Source organism: Folsomia candida, unplaced genomic scaffold (genome assembly GCF_002217175.1).
Source record: "Folsomia candida strain VU population unplaced genomic scaffold, ASM221717v1 Fcan01_Sc006, whole genome shotgun sequence".
Taxonomy (NCBI): domain Eukaryota; kingdom Metazoa; phylum Arthropoda; class Collembola; order Entomobryomorpha; family Isotomidae; genus Folsomia; species Folsomia candida.
In genome coordinates, this window is record NW_019091198.1 from 9,591,968 (window position 1) to 9,618,818 (window position 26,851).

Here is a 26,851-nt window from a genome sequence, read left to right on the forward strand (position 1 = left end):
AGCTACCTTCATTATTTTTTCATTACGCGAAATTATCTCTTTGTTGTTGATTCATATTTATAAATAGGACGGATTAAATTTTCCTGCTGCTGAATGCATACCATAAATTTCCCAGTGTGATAAGACATTAATTCTCGGCTGCCAGTCACTCATTAAACATCACCCACCGTCGTCCAGCCACCCAACCAATGCAGTAGCACAGGGCTAGAATTGCATACATGCACATGTACATATGTACATACATAAATCCATCTATATATTATTGCATACATACTCTGCGAATACAATTTGTACTCCAATGAATAAACATATTTTCTACACATGAGTATCTATCTACCTGCTAATGACGACAATGAAACAACATTTAACAAACCAAACCAAAGGAAGAATTGTGAATACTTGGTGGTGTATTTATGATACAACAATTGTAATTTAACCGTCTACAATGAAACAAACAACAAACTATTATACAACATGCATGATGCTTCATCATCCTCTTTTTAAACCTCCTCCCCACTCATCATCTCCAATCCAATAATGAAGAATGGCTTAAATTTTATTCCTCCGTCCGTGAAAAGCAGAATTACAATGACACGCTGCAATTGTGATTGTAAGGGCTGGATATTGTTATAAAACACTTTAGCGAGCGCATATTAATTCATATCGTATCAAAAGAGTAGCAAAATATTAATTAAGCAGGTAGATAGTCCCAGTACGAATGGGATGGTGATGATATGAACGAGGGAGTCAGAAATCCGCCGACGCCGACGACGGTAATTAAAAAAACCAGGATGCTCTCCCAGTGATAGACAATAAGGAACGTGAAGTAGAAGGAAATTATGACATTGTTCTCACTCCTTACACGTTATTCTCAACAAACCACAATAATTCTGACAAAAAACGGAACCTCGACCATGGAGATGATGTCAGACAACACAACAGTGCGGATTCCATCATCATTCTTCTCTAATCATTTGTCCACCAACTAATGATAAATTTGACTTATCCTACATACTGCACATACTGGATTTCGTCTTAATGCTAATGGTATGAGGATGATGAATGAGATAGGATTTTTCTGGCAATCACGACCAGTTACGTAAGACATTAGCCACATGTCATACCCGGTTCCATTGAATGATTTGCTCATCCAATCAATCAAAAAATCATTAGAGGCACACACATACACACACACTTTTTTGTGTATAGAACCAGATGAAAAGATTCAATTTGTATCGTGAGTGGGCCAATTTTACCAAAATTGCATCTAGAATGGAATAAGATAATTTCAAATCCATCAAAATAATTGCAAATATTTATCACACTTTTTTGCACTTATGTACATATACACTTATACATATCTGCATATGTATACATGCATAATGATGTCTGAGGTGTGAACAAACCCGACGCCGTCGTACCGCAGTGCTGCTGAATGTCAAAATTTTTAATGAAAGTTGTTGACTGACTATAGTGACTACACATTATAGTTTCTGGAATAACCATCAAGTGTGCCCCATTATGTCACCCATTAAAAAACAATATTCATTATGATATTAAACGCCATGTTTTGTTCTTTTTTTCAATTTCAGCTCTACTGAAGTCACTGCTGCCTATATGGATAGTATGTGTCGGAGTACTAATTATCATACCAAATGTAAGACAATTTTCTATTATGTGTTTCTTTTAAGAGCGTCGAAATGGGTTTTTAACAAAATATGTACTTAATAGCGACGACCTGTTGCCTTTCTTTGCAATATTGCAAGCAAGGCACACATACACACACACACGCAAATAGCTATGCTAATAAATAGTAAAGGATATTTAGCATGGAGTGAAGTATGGAGTGAAGCACGGATTGCATTGCATTATTATTATTGACTAGAGTTTAAAGTTTTTTAAGACTGTGGAGCAGTTTCTAGACGACGTTGCATATATTAAAATATTGCAATCTCTGCTGCCTTTCACTTTTGGTCAAGCAACAGCCATATTAGTCCAGTCGACTAGTCAACACACTTTATACTGGCTGACTAACTGGTGCTCATACTCGTTCATCTCTCCGTTTAAACCACCACGACGACTGTTTTCTGTGTGGTGCACTGATTTGCAAAAATCTTGCAGAATATTTGGGGGTTGAGCGAACTTTCAATCATGAATACGGACCAAGCAAGCAACGAGTACTCTGGTCTGCCTTGCCCATTCTCACTCGCAATTTTCAGAATGCACGAAATTATGTGTCTGCAAAATTAGCATATTTTAGTTAAATATAAACCTTACATAGAATTATTATATGTACAAGTTTCCCACGGATTATTTCACTTTTTTACCTGGTTTCTTCTCCTTAGTGCTACATAAACCCACACAAATTGGTAATTTATGTTTGCTAAGTGGTTCCCTTTCTACTTAACTTAACATAATACTCAACTCACAATGTGTGCATTAGTACAATGACTCCATGACTCCTGTGTATAAAAGGTATAATCGTATGCATAAAGAGAATTGGCAAATAAGGCGATGAGAGGCTTTTGGGAAAAGTCGGTAGCAAAAAGAGGAGGAGGGTGTGGTGTGCAAACAATTGCAAAAATTAATACAGAATACTGAAAACAATGGGCGGTTTAAAACTTTACGAGGGACACTCATCCAATTAGCTCTGGATGCATAATAAACAAGGCAAGGTTTTTCGCACCACCGGGTGAACCTCATTGCCAAATGACCAGCAATAATGAAATGACGTTGGCCGTCTTGCTCATAGTAGGAAATCGGCAAGAAAAGTACCACACCATTCCACCACCACCACCACTACTACTCTATATATGGGTGTTTAGGTCATTGAGATTTCTGCAGGTTATTAAATTGTCAATCCCTCCGCATACGCTGGCAGTGATCTGACGCTGGTGGTTGGTGTGTGGAGTCTAAGATGTGAAGAGGTTCTTCTTGGGACAACACCACCACCACTTTCTAAAATCTTCATCCTACACATTTCCACCACACTTCTATATCAGTACAATGCTGTGGGTGGGTGTTTCGTCTTCAACGAATTTCATAAGCGATCTGGCATTATTCTGATGACTAGGACGACGACGACGACGACGACGACAACGATGCTTTATCGAGAGCAGGACAACGTATAATAATGATAATAATGTGGTACTATGTGGTATGCAACTTAATACAACCGAGTCAAATAACATCCTATGGGTCCTCATAATTGCAAAAGTTACTATCGTTTCGATCCATACTTTCAGCCTACTCGTTGTTCCTTTAAACTGTTGTTGTCCAATCTGCAGCCGATCACGACCTTTGCAATATAAATTTACATATATACAACCACGAACGAGAAGTTTCCTCATCAACTAGCAACAACTATCTGCATGAATATGCGACAGAACTTAAAGAGTTACAATATGCTACATATGAAGTTATAGTTCTATGACTTTATCTCATAAATTCCGTACCACAAAGTCCGGCTCACTACAGTTTTGCGACACCTCCCTTTTTCAGACCTTTCTTACTTTTTTTACCGGTTTTGTATCCTAAAAAATTCGCATTTAAATTCATTTCAAGTCTGATTATTAAATTGGAACTAATTGTTACTCGCCCTTCTTGTGTCGGGTTGTCGTCATCAGTCATCACCTCGCCACATGCGTACCTACCCAAATTTATGCATACGCTCAGTGATCCCACTAAATTAACTAATTTATTTCTGGTCATTTATATAATTTTTGCAAACTTTTCTTATCTTGGATTTACTGTCAAAAAGCCAATTTTTCTAGTGGGTACAAGACTTGTGTATGTATGTATAATATCCAGACAACTTCCTCTTATGTAAATTTTTCAGAGCTATTTGTTTAATTTTTATGCAGCAATTAATTAGACACGACATTTCTGCTGATTTTGGTATCATACTTTAACCAGCATTTTTAGAGAGTCTTGGCGTGTATTAAATATGCATATCGTATAGCTGCGGTCAATGCTAATTACAGTTAAACTGACGAAGATGGATTATCAACTATTTATTTAGTACGACGACCACTTCAGCTTCTCACTTCCACCATTATGGTGGAAATTGTTGGTTCGCAAATTAGCCAAAAATTCATCCTTGCCTTGGCCTGTAGTAGGGCTAACCCATCTCACAAACTACCACCATCACCACATCGAACATACTTTAGATCGTTAAGTTTAAAGACATCATTTCATTATTATTATTATTATGATTTTGTGCTATTGACCACCACGTAGGACACCACAACAGACATACACATACACACACTTAGATATTTCCATGCTGCATTTGTCAAGGCAAATCATCTCTCCTCATATCAAAGTCGTGTGCAATAAAAGTCATCGTCATGTCATACATACATACACGCAGCCAGAATCATTTGTTTTATTGGATAAGTTGGCTCTCATTCTCTCAAATTTTCGGCATTCATCCCTTCCATCCAAGAGCCAATTCCTCTGACTGAATGCTCATCACTATCTCAATCAGTGGATTCATTTGTTGAAATGAAGATGAGACGAAAGAAAACAAACGATGCAGGCAGGTAGACACACATAGTATCATTCCTCACTTTACTTGCACACATCATCATCTCGTCATCATCATCATCCCCATCAAAATGTGGTTTCGAGTACTTCTTGTCGGCTTCCACTTGTTCGTAATCATCTGCATCGTCCATCGTCGTCGTCATGCCGTATGCAGTCAGCTAGTTAGCGTATGGAAGAAGAAAATATTGTGCATTATCGTAACCTTGAGGGACTCAACAATCCACTGCAGAAAATAAACACGTCCTCGACAAGAACACAGGGAAAAAAATGGTGGATTCCATCATGTCATCAAACCATTGTAGCTGAATGGATGGTTTTAGCAGGAGCTCTCATCTCTTGGTATCAGTGACACATGCATGCATTCATACACGGTAAAATATTTTCATTCATCTGCTGAACCTCTCTTCCCAGAAGGAGAAGACGAATCATTTTGTGTCTAATGACCATGTTCAATTCTCTCGTGTCTATCGAATAATAGCCACCAGCCACCCACCCATCAATAGAGTTTGGTTTATTAATATCTCTGATTTAAACGTGCACAGCCTTGTGACAATGGGCTCCAAGTAGCTTTTGGTTTATAGATTTTGAGGTGGATTTGCATAAATGAAAGTGGGTAAAAATGAGTGATGCTGTTAGTGTTGGCTCTCCTCAAGAGATATCGATGTGCTGTTGCTTAAGTATTGGCTATTGTCAATCATCAACCATAATATGCATCATATCATGGCAGCTAATCATTGTGCAGCAGTACGGGGCACGACTATGCGAGAATTTTTCATGCAGGGTTGGGCTAGGTCTTAGAGAATTGTGAATTCTTAATCTTATTTAATGAGATAGAAAGATATGTGCATGGGGGCATATTGGCAATCTTTAATTTGAAATGTTGTGAAAACTGGGCACAGAACTTGCCACTGTTCTTCCTATGTACATACGTGTATAATTCTGCTGCTGGGTGTTTGTGTTTTTCACTCCAATTAAGCAATTTCATTCCATTGTTTGTAATTAGTGCTAGAAATTTATTTTTTCTCGAAAGATCGCTAATTAATTAATACATGTAAATATGTGCATATTCACATTATGCATTCAATTGCCGATGTAAGTCGATTGCGATTGCATGGTTAAGAAGATCCCAGATAAGATCTCCAGTTATTGATTTTGTACTAATGAGACACGTATTTCCATCAATCAATCAGTAAGATTGTGCTTTCAAGGTACCAAAACATTGTTGAAAAACGTTTAACAGCGATTATCCAATTCCAGAATTCTTTTCCGACACGAAAAATAAAATTTATTGTAATGAAGCATTATTATTCTCCAACTTACCTCTACTACTACCTGCGAAGCTGTACGTTTGTATAGCTCAGAGTATGCACTCGACAATGTAATTTGGACATTTAGCAGGGCTCATTTACATGACCCTCTTGATCAATAGATTAGATCATGATCAAAAAGAAGAACTGTGTTGATAGCTCCAAAATGCAAATTGAGCGCTCAACTTACTACTAAAGTTGAAGCGCATGATTAGGAAGTTTACAAGAATTTGCAATTTTATAGCTGCACGAAGTTCTCATTCACGATGAAAACCAAGAAAAATAATATTTATGTTGGTTAATAGCCACAACGAAACGTAATATTCAAAGATTTGATGTCATTAAAAAGAATTTTTGGTGGTGGTTGAATATTTATGAGCGCAAACAGAGCCAGCTTATCATAGATAGATAAATAAATGCGTAATATTACATATTTTTTAATACATAACTAAATAAAATTATGCACTCCTCCATCTGTCTTATGTTTCCTATCGCTCCGTCCGTGACCATTGTCGAGTCTCAATTTCAAATCTCTCGAAACAAGTAATTTGCACAGCACGGTTGACGCTCTGCCATTACAAAAATATTAAGTTGCACGCCATGCAGGAGGGCTTCTCATTGTCACAGCCATTATTTTAGCATTTATTTTCTCCCAAAAATCAATTTGGCAGGAATGTCACAACGTGAATGATCTCATCCTAACAAGTCCTCCTCCCTTCTTGAGCAAAAAACAATTTGCTACTCCTGCTGCTTACTTACTTATGTACTACTGCTTGACTCTGACACAAAGGAATAATTAATTTTTGTGCATTAAATTACCTGAAAATAATTGAAGATAATTGACAATTTTGATGCTTTAAGTCGAATGTTTTGTGTCTGTCTGGCTCTGTGTGTGTGTATGTGTGTGTATGAGTACTTTTGATTTATTTCCTAACTTAGCACAATCTTTTGATATCTGAATTACTACAAGTATACGTCACGTAGGACACATCGTATGGCCTTGCAAACTTAATTACTCATTAGAAATTGGTATGCAGTGTTCGTCATGCTTACACAGACAGTTGCGAATAAGTCTCTTTTTGTCCGTGTTCAATCTTCCTCAGAGAGAATCTTTTGCATCCATCTTCAGCATTATTCTATATATAAATATATTCTTCTTATGCATGTATATAAATATATATGGATAAGTATTTCAAGACACATTATACATGATCCTACTGCTGCCGCTGGTGCTGGTGCCAAGTTCATCGTGATGTCTTATTTTTGATACATGCACATTTACAAAGGTCCATTCTAAAAATGCACCTCGTTTAATTCCTACCTCACTACCACACGTCGCCTAACAATGCATTTTGTCCCCACCTTCGACACAACAAAGTGAATCGTCCCATTGAATGCAGTTGACTGTAAACGTTCGTTCTTGATATGTACATGAAACGATAAGTCGATTGTTCATATATATGATCAACTTATCGTCACATATTTAAATAAATGCAGTCGCTTAAACGTATTGTGTTTGCGTGGGCAGAAGACAGAGGTAAAAATTTCTTCATGACCTGCAATTGACAGTGAACAGCAAAAGTTACTTCATTTCGTATCTCTTTCTATATAACATAGCGCACTCGTCTGCTTGGCTTGGATGGACCAAGTCAACTTTTGACGAGGGATGTCATCCATTATTTTTGCTTGTTGCGTGCCTCAAACAATTTACATACAAAACAGACAGCCCAAAAGTACGCGAGGATTGTATTTACCTAGACAAATTGCTTGATGGGTAGATCATAATTTGATAATTTAAACCTTCCTTTAAAACTTTTAGAGTGAAGGGATGATACAAAATTGGACTCGAGACAAAACCAATACAATTAGAATTATTAATTGAGCAGTACAGCGGAGGAGTGATTTAACCTTTCATGCTATTTCATAACAAGAATAATATTTAATAGTGGACAACATGCAAGTTTATAGCCTTTAAAAAGTCACCTATCTTGCTTTATGATCTATAAAAATGCAGCGATGATGATGATCATCATCGTCGTCAAATGAGCTTTACTCACTCACGGTCTTTTCACCTCACTTTTGTTTTCCACAAACAAACAGGCATAATTTTGTAGAAAAAGAAGAAGGGTAACATTCTTGAACCCGTTTTAATTGTCATTTCGTCATTATTACGAGCACACGTCCACGAAAATGTGGATCTTCTTCACCAAAAATTCAAGCGCACTGCATTAATTGAGTGTAAACAGGTGTCAACTGTTTATGTATACTGTGGAGAGGACACGCAACTATAATTACACGATGCAAGTGTACATAGTTATCAATTATCACGACTATTGTATTAACCTAGAGAGAGAAATTGCAGCATTTAAATTATACATTTTCCTAAAAGTTCTTTGATTAAGAGAACTTGAGCACGAGAAAACGTGATGAGAATGAAAAGAAGATGAATTTTAACAACAACAACAAAACTTCAAGTGGTGGCAAACAGCATGTCGAGATTCATCGATGTAGGAGATGAGTCTCATCTCACAAACCTCTATCAACTTGCTCTCCTCAATCAACTTTATTAGCCGACAGTTCAATTATCAAATTAAAGCTTTGTTTTACTTTTTACCATTGCAAAATTGATTAACTGTTTAAGATGGAGTAGATGTACGTGATTATTAAGTAGATCTTTTCAATTGTAGTAGTCCAAGCACAACTTTGAAGGTAGCTTCATCGTCATATTTATGTATGTAGCAATTAATCCCATGAAATTAATTGCTGTTAAACGATCATGATTTTATTCGGGACCACTTTTCTCATCCATTTTCAACCTATTATTATCATATGTGCGTCACCTGAAGTATTTTATAATTTGTTTTGCTTGCAAGTTTTTTTTTCGTTTCAGTAGACTCAGATGAGATTCTGCAGTGATCTAATTAGACAAAAAAGTAGGCATGCAAATACAACAATAAGTTATACATGCACAAGAATGACACACTCTTCTTAAATGCTTTTATACAAATGTCTCTCTGAGAGTAATGATTATGCACTCGCAGGACGGTTGCGACGGTATGAATGTAACACACAAATCGTAATAATATACATGCCCATTTTTGGATAACCGGAAAACTGCTGTACCATAACAAGTTCGATGTCCCAATTTTTAACAGTTTGCTCAACGTTTTTCGCCACATTTTTGCCGTATATTTGCAAGAAGGCGTAGAATTTTATTTAGTAATTCTACTAAAAAGCAGTTGTTTATGGCTTTGCTGTATTTTATTATCCACTCGAAAATATTTCAATTTGGAGATCTTAGTCAGAATAAGTCGTTCTCTATAATTCAATCCATCTATCAGGTGACAAATGAGTTGTAAAAATTCATGCATTCTTTTCCCAATGATTTTTTTCACAATCGTCCATTGGCATTTTGTAGAGAAAGGGTTAACAACTCTGGTCGCATTCTTGCCTTTACTTAAGATGACCAGTGAAGAAGAAAGGTTAATCAAATCAAGTCAAATTTGGTCGTTTGAACTAAAAAAACTCAAGTTGAAAGATAATTGATGAACATAAACGAGTAGTGAATAAACTTTGATGGACAAAACTCGCCATGAATTTCTGGATTAGGGCGGGTTCCATGTGAATAAATGCACCACAAGGAGTCAACATAAAATAAATGATTACTTGGAAAAATCGTTGTTGTTGTAGTAGAGAGACAATGGCCGTGTGTGACTACAAGTTCCTAAATTTGGAGTGCATTTTTTAAAACAAGAATTGGATAAAGTACAAAATGCATTTTGTAGCAGAGGCGTAGATTATGGATTTATTAAGAAGGTGCACTGCCTTCTTCTTCCTACTGCTCTCTGCCACCTTTTCATGAAAAAATACATGTATAAAATAATGACGACGATTTAAAAATGAAAGATTTTATAGTAGTTGACTTTCATTATTCGCAAAATCCGTTTCCGCCTTGGATTTTAAAAAGTTACAATTATAAGTAAAAAAAAGAGTTAAATTATGATTGCGTTTATTCGTTGCGGTAAAAGACGCCAAAGTCAGTTTTATATGTTATGCGCCTCTATAACAGCAAATAATGTGTGCGCCGTCTTATTAAACTAACTGCTCAATGTATAAACTTTTTCCCAGACGAGGAATACATAACTGTGAAAAAATTATTTTCAGCGTAATTAAAACCCTCCAGGTTATAAAACTTGACATGTTGCTCAGTTAATTGCTGTCAGCCAGCAAGTCAGAAATGCTTAACCTTTCGAAACCTGATAAATAAATTGTCCTCCGGGCAGAATTTACTTAAGTGAAGTGTTGCTTTTATTACTGGGATCGTTTCCTTATTTGTGGAATTAGATGGCCTTCCCATCTTTTCCACTTTCAATGTATCAAAGTCATACTTATTTTTATACGCACAACTTGATTCAGTTCCCAAACAGCTTCTGCGTTCAAATTTGAGCTGAAATTTGCAAGTGCTGTTGGGGGTTCTTGTGGCGAAACGGTCGAGTCCATTCCGATTAAAAGGGTAAACAAAATTTGTGGTGGCGCTTAACGTTTCACAAACAAAGTACATACATAAGAATGGTAGTAAGTAGGAGGGTGTTGTCTTGGAGTGTCATGAAAATGGAGATCATACTGGGAGTTGGCCACGCCACTCTATGCAACTTTTGTGTGCATGAAACAAAAAATGTAAGCAAGTCGGTCTGAAAGGGAAACAAATATGCATTTGCATGTCAACAAGAAAATCAGGCCGTATGTGTGGTACAAAGGTCTTTGATACGTCGAAACTGCATATGAATAAAGTGGAAGCAAGTGCTCCAGGGTTAAAAAAATTATATCAGCCGTCGTTGCAAAGGACGATCTGATGGGATCAAAGAAGGCTAAATGAAGATTGTGGGTGGACGTGGAGGTTCAATTCACCCACATTCTTAATAATTTTTGATGCAATAATGTGATCCCATTAGTGACATCACCACCCAATTTTTATATCATCTCCAATATATTTACGCACGCATCGATCCTCCTCCCAAGATCAGAGTCGCTTCGTTATTTCGCTATAAATCATCCAGTTGATAGAATGCCAATAATAATTACGAATTTCTCAATTTGTACATCTGGGCCGCCATTGATTTGATTAGAGTAATAAAATTATTCATTGTCGCTCTGATTTTGATCTTCAATATAATGCAATTTACAATAACAATCTCACTTTAACCTTCACACTTCCGTTATTAGTTTCCTCCTTAAGATGCCATATTTATGTGACACTGAAAAATGGTCCCCAATGTCGTGACTGAACATTTTTTTCTCAATTTCTTTCTAGATTTATGCTCAAAGTAATCAAAAGAAGACTGGAGGTGTCGGGTTAAAGAAGGAAGTATTCTTCCTTAACCTCGAAGATGGATTTTTCGGCTGTCAGGTCAACGAGTCAGTAGATGTTCTACAATTATTCGAGCTATCAAAATTATGCGATGGGACGCCACAGTGCTTCATGGCATCTGATGAGCTCCACAGGGATCTCAAGTGTACAGGTAAGACCGACTCGCTCATCTCATCATCACCCATTAAGCACCAGTCGACTATAAACATTTATATTATGCAATTACTGCCTGCGCAACACCAACACCACCACCAAGAATCAATGAAGCGTAGTAATTGACACTAATCCATTCAAAAAATAAATTGCAGATGATTGCGCACAAGCGACAGGGAAAAAGTGTCAGAATGGTGCTTGCCTAGAATCACAGTGTCACTGCAATGACGGATTCGGTGGCAAAGGATGTGAAGTACCTGACGTCAACGAGTGTAAATCTCGACCCTGTGACATATTTGCCCATTGTACGAATACCTTGGGCAGTTATAAGTGCACTTGTTTTCCCGGATATGAAGGAAACGGCGTGGACTGCAAAGGTAAGCAGCGTTTTTGCTTTGATTAGTATAATGATTAATAGCTTTTCATCGCATCGCATCGCTTTTCTCATGTCCTTCTTCCCATCTCAGGAAATACCCTTCACGCTTTACGAGTTAGACCTGCCCTATGACATAATCTATTATAATGTCATCATCATCATCAAAATCGCGTGTATCACAGTGACTCAGATTTGTACCAAACAAAAACCGGCGATTTAATTATTTATGCACATACTCAAACAAGCCTAGTGACGTGTGGGGCCAATAAATTCTCACTTGGCACAAAATGCTTGGTAATGATAGCGACATATTTACATATTCTGTATGCTCCTATCCACCACGAAAGTCTCAGTCCGAGTCTTATTTATCAATGACATTTAAATTAATCTTGGCAGAGATTCGTTCTTCCTTTGATGTATAGTACCACTAACCACCTTTTACACTGTCGTCATACTTATCTGTATGCATGCATGTGTTCTTCATTCATTCATGGAACCACACACACCACACCACTTGAATAATAGTGAATCCAGTTATTATCTCCTATCCATCTCGTCAAACCGTCCCTATGTTAACGCAGACTCGGTTGTTGTTTTCTTCCACCACTTTGTACGAAACGTGGTGTGCGAAACAACTGTCAAAGGAGATCATCGCATATGCAAGATGATTGATATAATGTATACAATCCTTTTTTTGTCCTGTCCTGCTAAGCTGAATCATTTATCTGATCTGCCACTCACTTATTTTTACTAACTCGCCATCACCTGGCTGGTACTGCATTCATAAAAGTTCGAGCAATTGTTTGTTGCACCTCTTTTTTCTCCTATGTTTACTCCAAGTAAGTAATGCTAACGACTGACTTGACTGTTGCGGCAGTCCAGCCAGCATTGAAGAATATGCATTTGCGTAAAATGGCAGAGGATTGGAAGCAGGGGCATGGGAATTAACGGAGGAGGTGAATAGACGCCAAAGATAAATACAAAAGATTCTAAAGAGAGAGAAAAAAGAGCTCTTTCACAATTTTACACTTCACTGCTGAGTATGAAAGAGGGCCAACCACTTGACTTAATTCGCATTCATCTCCACTTTACAGAAATCCTGAACAAGATAGACTTGTGTATCGTACAAATAATGAAATAATAATAGTGTTACTACTACAGTAATAAAAATGAGCCAACCAACCTGGCCACTAGCTAGCTAGCTAACCAAAAAGTTCTAATCAGTATCTCCTTCATCTCCTTCTTTTCTTCCCTTTGACTTCTTACCACTCGCTATTACGATCATCCATTATTGCACTTGTCTAAGAAGAATTTTTGCGCACCGGTATTTATTATTGTAAGATTTTGCAACTTCTCTCCTTCTCTGCTAAATTGCTGCTCTCTTTCAAATTGGCTGGTCAAGAGGATTGATCAAACTGATTACTTTTTCATTCTTTTCGCCTGTCGAGCAAGAGACAATCTGGGAAAATCATATTTCATCTCTCTAACGAGAAAATTGTATAAGTTTATAAATACTACATGTTTTACGTAAATGGTGCAGCATTAAGTGCTTGATGGATGCATGCATGCATGGGACAAAAGCATAACTCAATGTCCGAAATAACCCGTTACTGTCGACGACATTGTGCAGAAATGCATTTATTATTTACTACCGACCAAGACTCCCAAAAGTGCACTGCATTTGATGATGTCACTCTTACAAACGTAAAGTTATTCGCATAACAAATAACAACCCTGGTCAAAAGGAATGCAGAGAGCATCGAGTTTCTAAACCCTTAATAATCATGAGTATTTATTATTTCATCATATTATTAGCAACTTGCTAATTGCATTCAGGGATGTGCAGGCTATACAATTTAATAATTTATGACAGCAGATGACCACTTTCAGTATGAACGCGTCAATGTTTACCCAGTTGCTCAAGTATGTATTTAGCAAATGACCACAATCCTAGTACTACTACTACTACGACCACCGTTAATAAGCAAATGACTGACTGACAGTTCGTGCAAATGCACTCATTCCATTTATTAAGTTTATTAATAAATGAATGAAATATGCTCATCATCACCAGAGTGAAATGCATACTTCTTTCTAACAAGTACCAATAACAAATCGATACAAAAGAGATGAAGGAATCCGTAAATTTGAAAAAAAATCTCAAGTCTCATATTTTTTCCTCAAATGACTCGACATCATTACGATGTCGTAATAACTCGGTATTTATTGCGTTCTTAATTGAACTTAATGATTTTTGTTTAGTGACATAAATTATCACGTCAAACCGCAAAACACATAAAAATATACAAGTCCTTCAAGTGTCGTTTCACAGTAAAAAACAAGAATAGGCTTTCAAGTGCCGATACGATAATTGTAAAAAGACGACCGAAAGGAAAAGTGGATTTTGCACACCTTCACTTCATCATTATAGAGAAATTGTCGGAAAGAGGCCCCACCGTCGTCCACCACCACCACGAACCAAACCAAACCACAGGTAAAAATCAGAGAGAGGCCTCGCCATCCAAAAGTGCCGTATTTAGTAGTAGCTTCTCGTCCACAAACAAGTCTTCCTTTTGCATCCCAAGCAGCAGCATTACTACATTTTTACTGCAGCATTTTAAAGAAGCGCAACACACACAAAGTAATAAGTCGACGACGACGACGACTACCTGGATTGGATCCACTAACTCTGGGTGGCGCACGAAGGAAAGTTGCGCAACCCAGAGGAACGTGGGAGTGTGAGGAGAACAATGCAATAATGTGACGAGAATTGAGATGAGATGCCATGCCCAAGAAGAAATATACATATTATTACGTGTCTACTGATACTGCTCTATTTTGTGACACACACACTGAGACTGTTTGTGTAATGGAATCACAATAGTCACGCCAATAGGTTGGCGGACGATCCATTTATTTTTACCTTTGTGAGGGCACCCAAATGTGGAAATTTTGCCATAACATTACGTCAACATTGGGTTATAATTAATTGCAAGAGTCATGATATCGAGTGGGGAGGAGAGGGAATGGGAGAAAGCCTCGATTTGAATTCAAGAGTGATTTAGGACGCATTGTTAAAGAAAATTGAGTGGATGGATTGATGGATGGATGGCAAAGGGAGAGAGAGGAAGAAGAAATTTGATTTCAACACAGCAATAATAACGTTAAAGCTGGCATTTCAAACGCTTCGTGGTGGTGGCTCAACAACAACAAACTTAACTTCCTTGCCATTTATTATCTGATTCTTCCTAATCAAACGACTTTAAAAAGCGGGACGTTGTGGCTGTGTACAAGTTGCTGCATCCACTATACGCCGAGGATGAGATGAGAATGAGAAGGACGACCAGGTAAGACTGAAGACGGTGTGGTGTTTGGTTTTGCTTGGACTGCGCTACAGAACGTTCACCTTGTTCGGTCGTTACACCTCCCAAACCAACCCAGAACTTGGGAGAAGAACTTCTCATTTCCACTCAAGCAATGCAATTTATGCAATCCCGTCAGTCTCAGTAGTCGGAGGATCTCTTCCCATTTCGTAATGAGAATATCACTCCAATTGAGTTAGATTAAATATATACCTGCTGCGCGAGAGGGGCACCTTCTTCTTCGTCATTCTTGCTGCATGACACATTGCTCAGACCTGCCATTGTTGAGCTAGTCGGCGGCTCTCATTGGAATGGAATCAACCCGTGCAGCAAAACTTTGCCAATGAACCTGTTTCTTTTAATTAAGCTCTTGGAGGGTGACATATAAATAAATACGGACACTGAACCTAATGAATGATAATCCACGGGATTGTCTCAAGGTTGGGGCAGGCAGAGATTATGAGACGGCTCCTTGTCTCATTTAGGAGCAAAAAAAATGTTTGCATAATTCTTTAAGATTTACTCAAAAACTTAAAAAAACTAGAATTATGTAAAAAGTATTATAAAAAAAGTATGAGGACTTTTTAACCACATCAATAAAACTTGTAAATTCACCTGCATTCCATTTCCCTTTCGATCATCGTCTTCGTCGTCGTCGTCTTCAGGTGAGCATCATCTGACTGAATCAGACCCAACATGCATTTATCAAGTCAAGAACCAGCAACACATTATTACATTGTTCGTATTCTTCTCGTCATTGTATCATTTCTTGGCAATCTCTTTACTTACTGCTTCCTCTCCCCAAACCACGACCGTGATCTACAGAATAGAAAGAAATGGGCAATTGGTTTGAGAAGAGAATGAATCTGAAAGTGGCTTTTTAGACGAAGAACACATCTACGGGTTACGTTACGACTAGAAGATGAGAAGAATGCACATTTTGCAGCCTCAAACTTGTAAAACAAGGATGGGGACGAACCCCATTATTTATGTTCAACAACTCATTTTTGATTTGCATGCTTTGGCGATTTACAGCAGCAGGTCATTTTTTGACTACACGATCCCATCCTGGGCAAAAGGAAGAATAGATAATTCTTTTTGTAAACCATTTTCATATTTTCATATTTTTGTGTTCACCAATCGCATAAATGTTTTGCGGACTAAAATTTGTTTTTATGAGATTTCAAATGGAACTGTGTAGGTTTTAAAAGTTAATTACAAATTGGAACATGGTATTTTATCTCTCGTGGAATGTGAATACTTGGCAAAGATCAATTTTTCATCTCACTCCTCCAAGTTATGTGATTTAACATGTGAAATAATCCTTCACGACTTGAGTTACCCCAATCGTGCACACGTTAATCTTTCTTTGTTGTTTTACATCTACTCCACACAATCATGTATAACAGAGAAGAACGATTGGATCTCTGATAAGAGCAATTTTCTTGTTTTTTTATCAAAAAACATTCTTAATGAGCAGAGTAATACGAGTTGGCACAAGAGTTATGCAGGCAAAGGCGGCGTGTATCATGCATTTTATTTTTACGAATAGAGACCGATACATTCTATGGATTTTCTGTTACATGCCATGTCCTTTTCTACTTGTAAAAGTCCATTTGTGAAATCCAGCCGAGCGACAAAATAATTTGGTTCTCTTCTTTGCAAATCTTTTTTTCTTTGCAAAAATGGGCGTGAGGGTCATTTGTCACCTTTGCATAATCACAAATACCGTGGTATGCACTGATTCATGCCGCACTGTAAAAGTCATCCTTTCCTTGTTCCATGTGCCATGTTACATAAGTACGTTCGTAGAATCTCAATATTCTTGATTTTGTATTTCGACACTTTTCTCACACAAATTAAATCTTGCGGCGAAAAGGAATGACCGTGCGTGAGATAACTTGAACTAATTCCTATAATCGATATTTTTTCTCGGGTGTAACATGCAGGCATCCGCTCCTAAACTAACTCAAATGAAAAATAATTTACACATTTTTTTTCACAAGTAACTTTTCACGGTCAATGATATACAGGGCATTAAATCAAAACGAATTTTCAACAGCCAGAAGCAATAAAAGATCTCAAAAATGTCACGCAATTTAGTCAAACTGCATAGAAACAGGCCGTTGCATAAAGAAGAATAATTTGCAAATCAAATAATTTGAAGCCCGTTGACCACCATGGAGGGGTAATTTATGTCCCTATCATTATTCCAGTCCCCCTACTCACTTACTCGTTTCAACAATTAAAATGAGCGCATAGTAACAAGATGACGAAAAATATGAGGAGGATGACAATGACCATGAGGACACAAAAAGAGCTTGTAAACATTCTAGTCAGTCAGACCTACGGACGACGGCCTGCCCCACCTTATTCAAAGTTAACGATGCTGAAAACCCTTATTTTTTCTTGTCGAGAGTTGTGAGAAGAGCGCGTCGCGTCGGATTTAATTTTACGACAGTATTAAAAAGCATCGATGGAAATGTCGGGTTAAAAAGTCGAGACTTGAAAAAAAGTCATTAATTTAATCGGCCGTTCCTCGAATATGTTCACATTCAAATACACGAACAACAAGGGAAGACTAGATTTTAGAATGGTTTCTTCTTGTAACTTGCACAAACAGTAATAAGTTGGCTGGGCTCTCGTCTTCTATCGGTTAGTTGGTGTAAAGAATCGCATGGACAATTTCAACAGGAAAGGATGCGGAGATGCTGCTGGGATGGGAAAGAATTTGAGTGAGTTGACCATCCTGAAAGGAAGTTGATGCAACGGTATCAGCTTTTGTTAGAGAAACTGTTCTACAAGAACGTAGAGGAGAGAGACCATGCATTATCAAAAACCTTTGCAATCTAACGCCACTTTGATGAATCTCACTGGTCATTTCCTCAATAGTGACTTTTTAGAAACGACACGATCGTCATCATCATCATCATCGCACCAGAGTCCGACAGCCAGAAATCTTGTGAACTTTGCCAAACGCATGTGATGGTCAATAATATGTGAAAAAAGAAGGCAAATCATTATTCCGCTTTTCTCTACTTTCTGCAATACTACGAATAAGCTATAGAAATTAAACTTATGCAGATACGTGTCCAATTCAAATAAAGGGTGTCTTCTTCGCCCATCATTACCACCACTTTTTTTTGCCACACAATGGTCGTGCAAAAGGAATACACACATTTTTTGTCAAACCGTCAAAGTAGACAACATAAGGCTTTTTATTATTATTCAGACTGAAAAAAAACGCGTTGGAAGGATACGAGTAATTAAATAATGATGCATATCATAATCAAGACTGAATATACAAAAATACTTAATCCGACTGATATAGTATAATAAGTACAGTAAGGGTTTACTTAATTTGACATTGCACACGTATTAAAATCCTCACAGGAAATGCAGGTATCGTATCGCAAAACCATCGTAAATCCACTAACTGTAATTGCATAGACGACGAATGGGAGAGAGACCTCATGAGCCTCGTTGAATTGTGGGAACCGCATTTTGTCTGCCATAACATCAACGTAATTATGTAAGGTGAAGTGCGTGAATGGAATGAGGGATGGAGACGACCAGGCGCTATTGGATTGCATATCGACAACGACGACCAGTTGCTGTTGTGGGAATTCATTTCAATTCATTTTCACCGTTATATAGCAAACTAAAAGCAAGAAATTGTTCTTCCATTTGCGAACGAAGAAAAGACAACGTTGACGGCATTTAAGCAAACAAAGTGAAAATTTTGTAAACAAAAATATGTAATAATCAGCGGAAGTGGTGTTGCCGGAAAAGGTGTACCAAATGAAGTGGGTGCCGGTGTGTGTGTTCCTCCCTCAGATTTAATTACGAACCGTTTTTTATAATGAAATGTCAAACAACTAGGTTCACACTAAACTGCTGCGAATGTCAAAATCCGATCCAGTGATAATGAAATGATGACAACGTTGATAAAAACTCCGTTTTTCAGACATACAAAGCAAGCCAAATGAGTTCATTAATATGCACGGACTCATTAAAAGAAGTGTGCAGTCAGTCATTCGTGTGATATGGATGGATGTATCTTCTCATTGAGAATACTGTTTGTTATACTGTGACAAATTTCCTCTCAATTGGTTCAACCAGTAAAATATTTTGTGCGACATGAAACGTTTTTGCAAGATGCAAATGTTGCCAAGATGTTTTCACTAGTACGACCATAAAAGGCAGGCTTGTCCCCTTTCCATCTTTTCATCTAGTAATTCTCTTATTAGCAACCTGAATGTGAAGTACATACAGAAAGCTCTACATATGCACGGCTTTTCGCTTGTATCTACAAATTAATGCACCAACCAAGCAGTTATGACTGCACTCGTGTTGTTGACAAAAACTTGATTTCTAATCGTGTTTCCTTCTATTCTATTTCCTTCCAGATATCGATGAGTGTGCAATTCCAGAGTTCCGTTCTCGGTGCGTGGAGAATTCTGAGTGTTGCAACTTACCAGCTCACTTTATTTGCAAGTGCTTACCTGGATATGAGGGCGATGGGGAAGAAAAATGCACAGATGTCAACGAATGTGCAGATCCTCATGCTTGTGGAGAGAATGCACTTTGCCACAACACTGCCGGCAATTATAGTTGTTCATGTAGTCCAGGTTTTGAAGGGAATCCGTACGATAAGGTATGGGCGCAAGAAAGCTGCTACATTTAATTTAGGGGTAAATGAAGAAATATTCTAATCCATGTAAAATACGTAGTGTGTCGATATCAACGAGTGCAATCAACGTAACGCGTGTGCGGAAGGATCTCGCTGCATAAATCTCAAGGGGAGCCATCAATGCGAATGTCCAAAGGGTTATCGAGGCAACGGTTTCGATAGTTGTGTTGACATTAATGAATGCGCCGAGAATCCCAAGGCTTGCGGTCCAGGTGCAATTTGTACAAATCTTCCCGGTACCTATCAGTGCACATGTAGTGAAGGAACAACCGGTCAACCGAACCAAGGGTGCTCTGGTAAATGAACTTCCATCAGTTGACGTCCTAATTATTAGTTTTTATTCGTATAAGACACGATAATTATACAAGAAACGCCAACTTTACAGATCTCGATGAATGTGCCGTTCTGGAAAATCCATGCGGTGAGTAATGACCTCCTCTGAACTCTGTCGCATCTTTTCCATTTCACCCCATCATCATTCTCATCAGTCATCATTTCAGTCTTAGAGAGCGCACATCACCTGTTATTGCTCTCAGAGAATTTAATCATTTGAAATATTAGTTACTTAATAAAAGTAACTAGTGACACAATGTCAAACCCGATAAAGTTAACTTCGCTCTTTTCTCCCCTCGAGCCAATGAATTCAAACTCTGTTGTTCCTTCATCATCATCTGAAATTGTAGAGGTGAGTTTTTTTAAATACAATGTTTGAAAGTAAGTATTGTTAATACTTTTTTCATGAAAATGTGTTCAGTTGGATAATGAAGATATTGAAGAGGTCATCCCTCCCAAAAGACGACTCATCTTTAAGGATGGAAAGAATAAAGTCAAGTACGTTTTCCCCGACGGGGTGAAAGCAGTGGTGTTGGCTAGTGGAAAAAAGATTGAATTAACCGAGTTAATTGTTTCCGGTTAGTTTTAATTTCTTTTTTCACACTTTCGTTATGTAAATATGAGTGAAATTTGTTTTTTGTCGCAGAATCGCCAGATAATTCACAGGAGGATGAGAATTGGCTACCACCTAAAGGAGCGATGCTTGCTGTGTTCTACGCCATAAAGTCTCACTTGGAGTACAACGGAAAGGACTCCGCGATGGACTCTACTCCTCAATTTTTGAAACTCATGAAATCGCTTCCTATTAGTGGAACATCAACTTTAATGACCAAGGGGAAAAAGGCTACACCAATCAAAATAAACGGCAACGAAGTCTTCATCAAGTGGAAGGATGGGACTGTTTGGTTTAATGAGCAGACTGCAAGAACTAAAACTAAATGGTATGGTGCGAGAAAGAAGTGTAAAACTACTTCATGTTGGACCTATGCCTCTGTAAGTTAAAATTCATCACTTAAAATTCATCACTTCCACAACTATGTTAATTATAATAATTATTATTAAGGACGTCGTAAACGCAGTGTGCGTTAAGCACTTAATCAGGCCACGAGAGTTGTTACTTATTTGGGACAAACTGAACGAAACCACCACTATTGCTATGTTCCATCCGAACTTCAAAGTATCGACTTCAACCGATAAATGGGTCAACAGCTACTTGAGTGCCAGTAATGTTGGCAAAAGGGAAGTGTGGCTAACGAAGTATTCAGCGTCCAGAGAAGAGTACGAGTTCACTATTCTGAAATCGTGGCAGAGTGTGAATTCTACTCAAACATATCATAATTACTCGGTTAGTGTTTTGATTTGAACACATACATATATATTTTTATGCCAATATTAATATTTTCTCTGTTTAGATCGCCCTGGGTATTCTTGTGCTACTTCACAATATGAAAGTGAACGGTGAAAGTCACAAGATTAAGTACTGTACGAGACTGATTCATTTTCATGAAGCCGATTGGGGAAAGGTTCTCAAAATTCTCAATCTGAACGGTGTCTCTTTCCGGATTGGTGAGAAAGACGAATCGATTGACCACAAAAAGTGTCCTCTACTCCCTCCTGGCAAAAAATTCTCTCCAACTCAACCCCATACGTACCAAGGGTGGGATAAAAAGGGAGGCTATTATGATGGCCTGTCATTGTCAAAGAGGAAATCATTCAAGGGTAATGGTTCAAAAGATCACAGAAGAGTAAAAACAACTATGAGAGGAGTGAAAGACGAGGATATCGTCAACGTGTATCAACTGCCAGCAGAGACCCCATTCGAGTTTGATGATGATGATGAGGAAGAAGATTTGAATGAGGAGGAGGATGAAGATTTGAATGACGAGGAGGATGAAGATTTGAATGAGGAGGAGGATGAAGATTTGAATGACGAGGAGGATGAAGATTTGAATGACGAGGAGGATGAGGAAGAAGACATGTGGTCGGAAAAGAAGAGACGAGCAAAACACGCCGAGTGTATAGGTTTTTTGGCCACAATGATTGCGACAATGATGGGTGTGGAACGGGATGGTTTTGTGATCCACCCAATGACTAAAATTTGGCCTTTCTTTAACACTGTTTTTGATTTGGATATTTTACTCGACATTTTTAAGTTCAAAACTCAGTGTTCTCTCGAGATAGTTCAGGATAAGATGTTGGAAATGGTGGATGGAAAGTTGAATGTAATTTGGTGTGATTAGATATTATAGATATGTCTGTTCGATTTGTTTATTACACTGTTGAGTAATTTTAATAAAAACTGAAATATTTACGTATGTACTAATTAAGTGAGCAATCCTACTTGATTTGCATGAACATTATATCAAAAAGCGTATTTGTTTAAGAAAAGTAATTTGAAATGTTTGAAATTGCTATATTTTGTTCGTAGGAACTCATGCAATTTGCGAAAATACTGCACCAGGATACAATTGCTTGTGTCCTCAAGGTTATGCTGCGAAACCTGACCCAAAAATTGCATGCGAACAGGTTCGGAGTAGAAAAATCTGTTATATTTCGAAACACGTGAATCATCAGAATTTTAATTTGTTGTCTCCTCTTTCTTCTTAAGACTGATGTTACCACCCTCTGTAAATCCAATTACGATTGCGTCAACAATGCCGAATGTATCGAAGGACAATGCTTTTGCGTGGACGGATTCAAGGCGAAAAAATCAGAATGTGTCGACGTCAACGAATGCGAATCTCCTGAAAATCCATGTGGACCCAATTCAGTCTGCATCAATACGCCTGGAAGATTCAGATGTGACTGTGATTTCGGATTTATCGGTGCTCCCCCAAGTCGTCCATGCAAAGGTAAGGTTATCATCTGCACAAAACTTTCACACATTATTATTCACAACATTATCATTCAATCACATTGACACTAACTTTACATTTCTAATCAATTTCGAAAACTCACCTCACTCACACTCACACTTAACACGAACACCAAACACCACCATCAACATTACTAACCCCGCACCACAGATGTAGACGAATGTCGCAGTGATTTGTTCCCATGTGGCACGCGAGCAAAGTGTGTTAACGTGCCTGGAACGTACCTTTGCGAATGTCCTTCCCCCTTACTGGGGGATCCATTCAAAGCTTGCATGCGTGAGTTACTACATACACACAATAAACCAATTACACATATTTATTTTAAAATACACACACAAACATATACAAAAATTGTACATACTACTTGTAAATTCGTAAATTCGCTCACCACAAATTGAACCTTCAACTAATTACCATTGACACAATGATACAGCACCGTGTGAAGGAGTGCAATGCGGACAACACGCATTTTGCAGACCTGACGGACCTGAAGCTTACTGCGTTTGTGAAGATGGGTGGTCATTCGACCCTAACAACATCACTGCTGGATGTCTGGATGTATGTCACCATTATTAAATGTCCAACCTGAAAATTTGTCACGTTACGTTACGTTACGTTGGGTTTCTTGTAGATCAACGAGTGTGATGTGTCCCATGGACCTTCGGGAATGTGTGGTACAATTGCAACCTGTACCAATTTAGAAGGAGGATTTTCTTGCTCTTGTCCTCACGGTTTTACCGGAAATTCACAAGTCGCTTGCATTGACGTAAGCTGTTGTACTTTGAGTGGTTTTTCATTATGAGGGTTTCAGGCTAATTTAGTATATTTGCATAATAACAATAGATCAACGAGTGCAACAATCCAAAGGGTACCGCATGCGGAGAAGGTAAAGTTTCTTAACCTTAATGTGTATGAATCTGATGAATAGTTCACTAATTGAATAACCTCATTCATTCGTAGGTGCAACCTGCATCAACTCTCCGGGAAGTTTTGAGGTAAGTAATTTAGAAATTTTCAAAATAGTTTTCTCATCAAGACAATAAGTAACGGGTTTGATCTACTTAATCCTTCCTAGTGTGCCTGCCCTGATGGAACTGTACCTGACCCCGACCCAAGAACGAAATGTATTGAAGTCATTAAATGTAACAAGGATGACGACTGTCCCGGAAATGCTTTTTGTGATTCCGACGACAAAAAATGCCTTTGTCCGGAACCCAACATTGGAAAAGATTGTAGACGTAAGGCATAATAATTTACGCTAAACGTACATATTTGACATTAGTGGGGATGACATTAACGTTGATTCATAACGTATCACATTGATTATGCATTCCATGCAGATCCTTGCGAAGAAATCCTGTGCTCCAAGAACGCAGAGTGTATGCTTATCAATGGCGAATCCCGATGCTTATGTCGACCCGGCTACACCGGAGCTGCCAACAATGTTGGCGGTTGTGAAGACGTATGCCCTATCAAATCGTTTAAATAAATACGTCAGGCTTGATATCATCTAATTCATTTTGTATCCATTAGATCAATGAGTGTAGTGAAAGCAGCCCTTGCGGAACTGGAGCTATCTGCAAAAATCTTCCAGGCAGTTTTAGTTGCGAGGTATTTAATTAAAATTATCAAATTTGCAATGACAAAAATATTTGACACAATCACAAATTCTCCAATTCTAGTGCCCCGGAGGTTCACAACCAATCAATGCCACCGTACAAAACCCATTCCAAACCGGGTGCAAATCCATCGTGGCCCATGAATGCGACGCCCGACAGCCCTGTCCTTCTGGAGAACAATGCGTTGCCAGCGGAAGTGGTCAAAATGTGTGCATTTGTCTTCTAGGTTTCGCTCGTGATCAGTCAAGTGGAAAATGTCGCGATGTAAGACCTTCATTTTTAACACATGCTTTAAATATGTGTCTTAATATTTATAATAAAATTTGATATTTTGTTAGATTGACGAGTGCCTCGAAACCACAGATAAGCTTCCCTGTGGACTTAATGCTGGTACATAAAATATGATCTAAGCAGTATGAATATTTATTACATGAATTAATCCTAAAATTGCATTTATTTAATAGTGTGCAAAAATCTACCTGGAAGTTACGGTACGAGTTTAACGAAATGCAAATCAATGTTACATAAAGATCTTGGTTTAGTACTAATTTGTATTTAAATTATATTTAGCTTGTAATTGTCCTTCCGGATATAATGGAAATCCATTCTTGATCTGTGAAGGTAATTAGACTTTTTTAAAAGAATTTTAAATTAATACCTTAATTTTTCCAGCTATAATTTAACTTACGTCCACTCTCGTTTACAGAATGCACAAGTGAGGAATGTAAATGCCAGCCACCTTACAAGGTCGTCAACGGATCATGCGTTTTTGGAAATTGCTCGTTAACCTCACCTTGTCCCGAGGGCGCCAACTGTATCACGGTCACGGGAGGGTTGAGCTACTGTGCTTGCCCTGCCGGATCCGCGACAAATCCTGACGGATCTTGCACCGACGTAATTATTTACTTATCTTTTAAATTTTATTTTTCTCATCAGAATTTCACAGCCTACGTTTCATTTTTCAGATAAATGAATGCGCTGGACCCAATAGACCTTGTTCTATCGGTGCTGAATGTCACAACAAGATTGTCCACGTCGACGGAGTTCCATTTGAATGTATTTGTCCCGACGGAACGAATGGTATGCGCCATAAACAAATAAATGACAATTATATTTAAAATTACACACAATAATTTGTAGGTGATCCCTACAACGGAGCTTGTTCCCCATCACAAGTCAGATGTGCGGGCGACTCCCAGTGTCGAACGAATGAGAAATGTATTCAACCAGGAGAGTGTATTTGTCCTCCACCGTTCTTCACCGATTCTGCAGACAACAACAAATGCAAGAGTCCTTGTGAACGAATGAGCTGTGGAGTTTATGCTAAATGCATTCCGAATGACGTTCCAAGTATGATTTGATTGAAAAATATTATGCTTTGGAACAGTTTGATAATTGTTTTTTACACACAAATTTAGTTTGCGTATGCGAAGCTGGATTTGAAGGAGACCCGAATATTGGATGCATTGATGTATGTATTTATTTCATGAAACTTATTCAAGATAATAGAGATTTTATTTGGAAAGAGTTAAAAATGCAACTTTTTGGTAGACGAACGAGTGCGGAAAATTCCCCAGCCCTTGCGGTGCTAACTCCACTTGCGTCAACACCATTGGAGGTTACGAATGTAAAACTGATCGAAACATTTGTCGCGCTTCTGGTGACTGTCCGGCATCGCTAATCTGCAAGTCTGGGACTTGTTCGGACCCATGTTTGGCTGGTACGAGAATGCACAAATGATGCAAGTGTTCTTCATTCTACAGGTTTTAATGTTTTTCAATAATTTAGGCAACGGATTCCTCCCATGTGGAGAAAATGCAGTTTGTGAAGCCGAAGATCACGCCGCTTGGTGCAGATGTTTACCTGGATACGTGAAAGGAGCTAATGATGCCTGTATATCTGTCTGTTTGGGTGTCCAATGCGGTACCAACGCCTATTGCGCCCCCAGCTCGGAAGGAGTTACGTGCAAGTGTCAAGAGGGGACGACCGGAAACCCATTTCCTGGTGGTCAATGCAACCCCGAAGTTTGTGCCACCACCCACGCCTGTCAAGAACCCATGGTTTGCATTAGTGGACGATGTAAAGAAAAGTGTGGAGACAGTCTTTGCGGGATTGGTGCGAAGTGTGACCGCAATAGTAATCAGTGCGTCTGTCCAGAGTTCTTTGTTGGAAATCCAAAATATAAATGCGTTGCTCGTAAGTGACGAATTCTTATT

The 26,851-nt window shown here is 38.2% G+C and overlaps 2 protein-coding genes across 5 annotated transcripts in view; both read left to right on the forward strand.

Annotated features, from left to right (window-relative positions):
* LOC110851115 overlaps positions 1-26,851 on the forward strand; it is a 99,663-nt gene that overhangs the window by 742 nt on the left and 72,070 nt on the right. For all 4 annotated transcript variants that reach the window (XM_035853187.1, XM_035853189.1, XM_035853188.1 and 1 more), the window contains exons 2-26: positions 1,593-1,657; positions 11,167-11,374; positions 11,532-11,753; positions 19,524-19,771; positions 19,848-20,103; positions 20,193-20,228; positions 22,569-22,666; positions 22,749-22,992; positions 23,450-23,574; positions 23,648-23,782; positions 23,860-23,902; positions 23,977-24,011; positions 24,092-24,254; positions 24,357-24,478; positions 24,550-24,627; positions 24,699-24,899; positions 24,974-25,025; positions 25,100-25,126; positions 25,206-25,256; positions 25,342-25,529; positions 25,601-25,715; positions 25,776-25,985; positions 26,054-26,106; positions 26,187-26,355; positions 26,424-26,831. In XM_035853187.1, the coding sequence (XP_035709080.1) occupies positions 1,593-1,657; positions 11,167-11,374; positions 11,532-11,753; positions 19,524-19,771; positions 19,848-20,103; positions 20,193-20,228; positions 22,569-22,666; positions 22,749-22,992; positions 23,450-23,574; positions 23,648-23,782; positions 23,860-23,902; positions 23,977-24,011; positions 24,092-24,254; positions 24,357-24,478; positions 24,550-24,627; positions 24,699-24,899; positions 24,974-25,025; positions 25,100-25,126; positions 25,206-25,256; positions 25,342-25,529; positions 25,601-25,715; positions 25,776-25,985; positions 26,054-26,106; positions 26,187-26,355; positions 26,424-26,831 (3,552 nt within the window). The remainder of the gene's footprint in view (positions 1-1,592; positions 1,658-11,166; positions 11,375-11,531; positions 11,754-19,523; positions 19,772-19,847; positions 20,104-20,192; positions 20,229-22,568; positions 22,667-22,748; positions 22,993-23,449; positions 23,575-23,647; positions 23,783-23,859; positions 23,903-23,976; positions 24,012-24,091; positions 24,255-24,356; positions 24,479-24,549; positions 24,628-24,698; positions 24,900-24,973; positions 25,026-25,099; positions 25,127-25,205; positions 25,257-25,341; positions 25,530-25,600; positions 25,716-25,775; positions 25,986-26,053; positions 26,107-26,186; positions 26,356-26,423; positions 26,832-26,851) is intronic.
* On the forward strand, positions 20,285-22,463 carry LOC110850835. The gene is made up of 5 exons (XM_022098416.2): positions 20,285-20,492; positions 20,562-20,718; positions 20,787-21,133; positions 21,204-21,485; positions 21,553-22,463. Exons 1-5 carry the CDS (start codon positions 20,397-20,399, stop codon positions 22,378-22,380), a joined length of 1,710 nt encoding a protein of 569 aa, XP_021954108.1. The 5' UTR covers positions 20,285-20,396; the 3' UTR covers positions 22,381-22,463.

Coding starts and splice junctions, on each gene's coding strand:
- LOC110850835 (XM_022098416.2), top strand. CDS start 20,397: ATGTCAAACCCGATAAAGTTAACTTCGCTCTTTTCTCCCCTCGAGCCA. Junction 20,719..20,786: donor AACCGAGTTAATTGTTTCCG/GTTAGTTTTAAT, acceptor TTTTTGTCGCAG/AATCGCCAGATAATTCACAG. Junction 21,134..21,203: donor CATGTTGGACCTATGCCTCT/GTAAGTTAAAAT, acceptor ATTATTATTAAG/GACGTCGTAAACGCAGTGTG.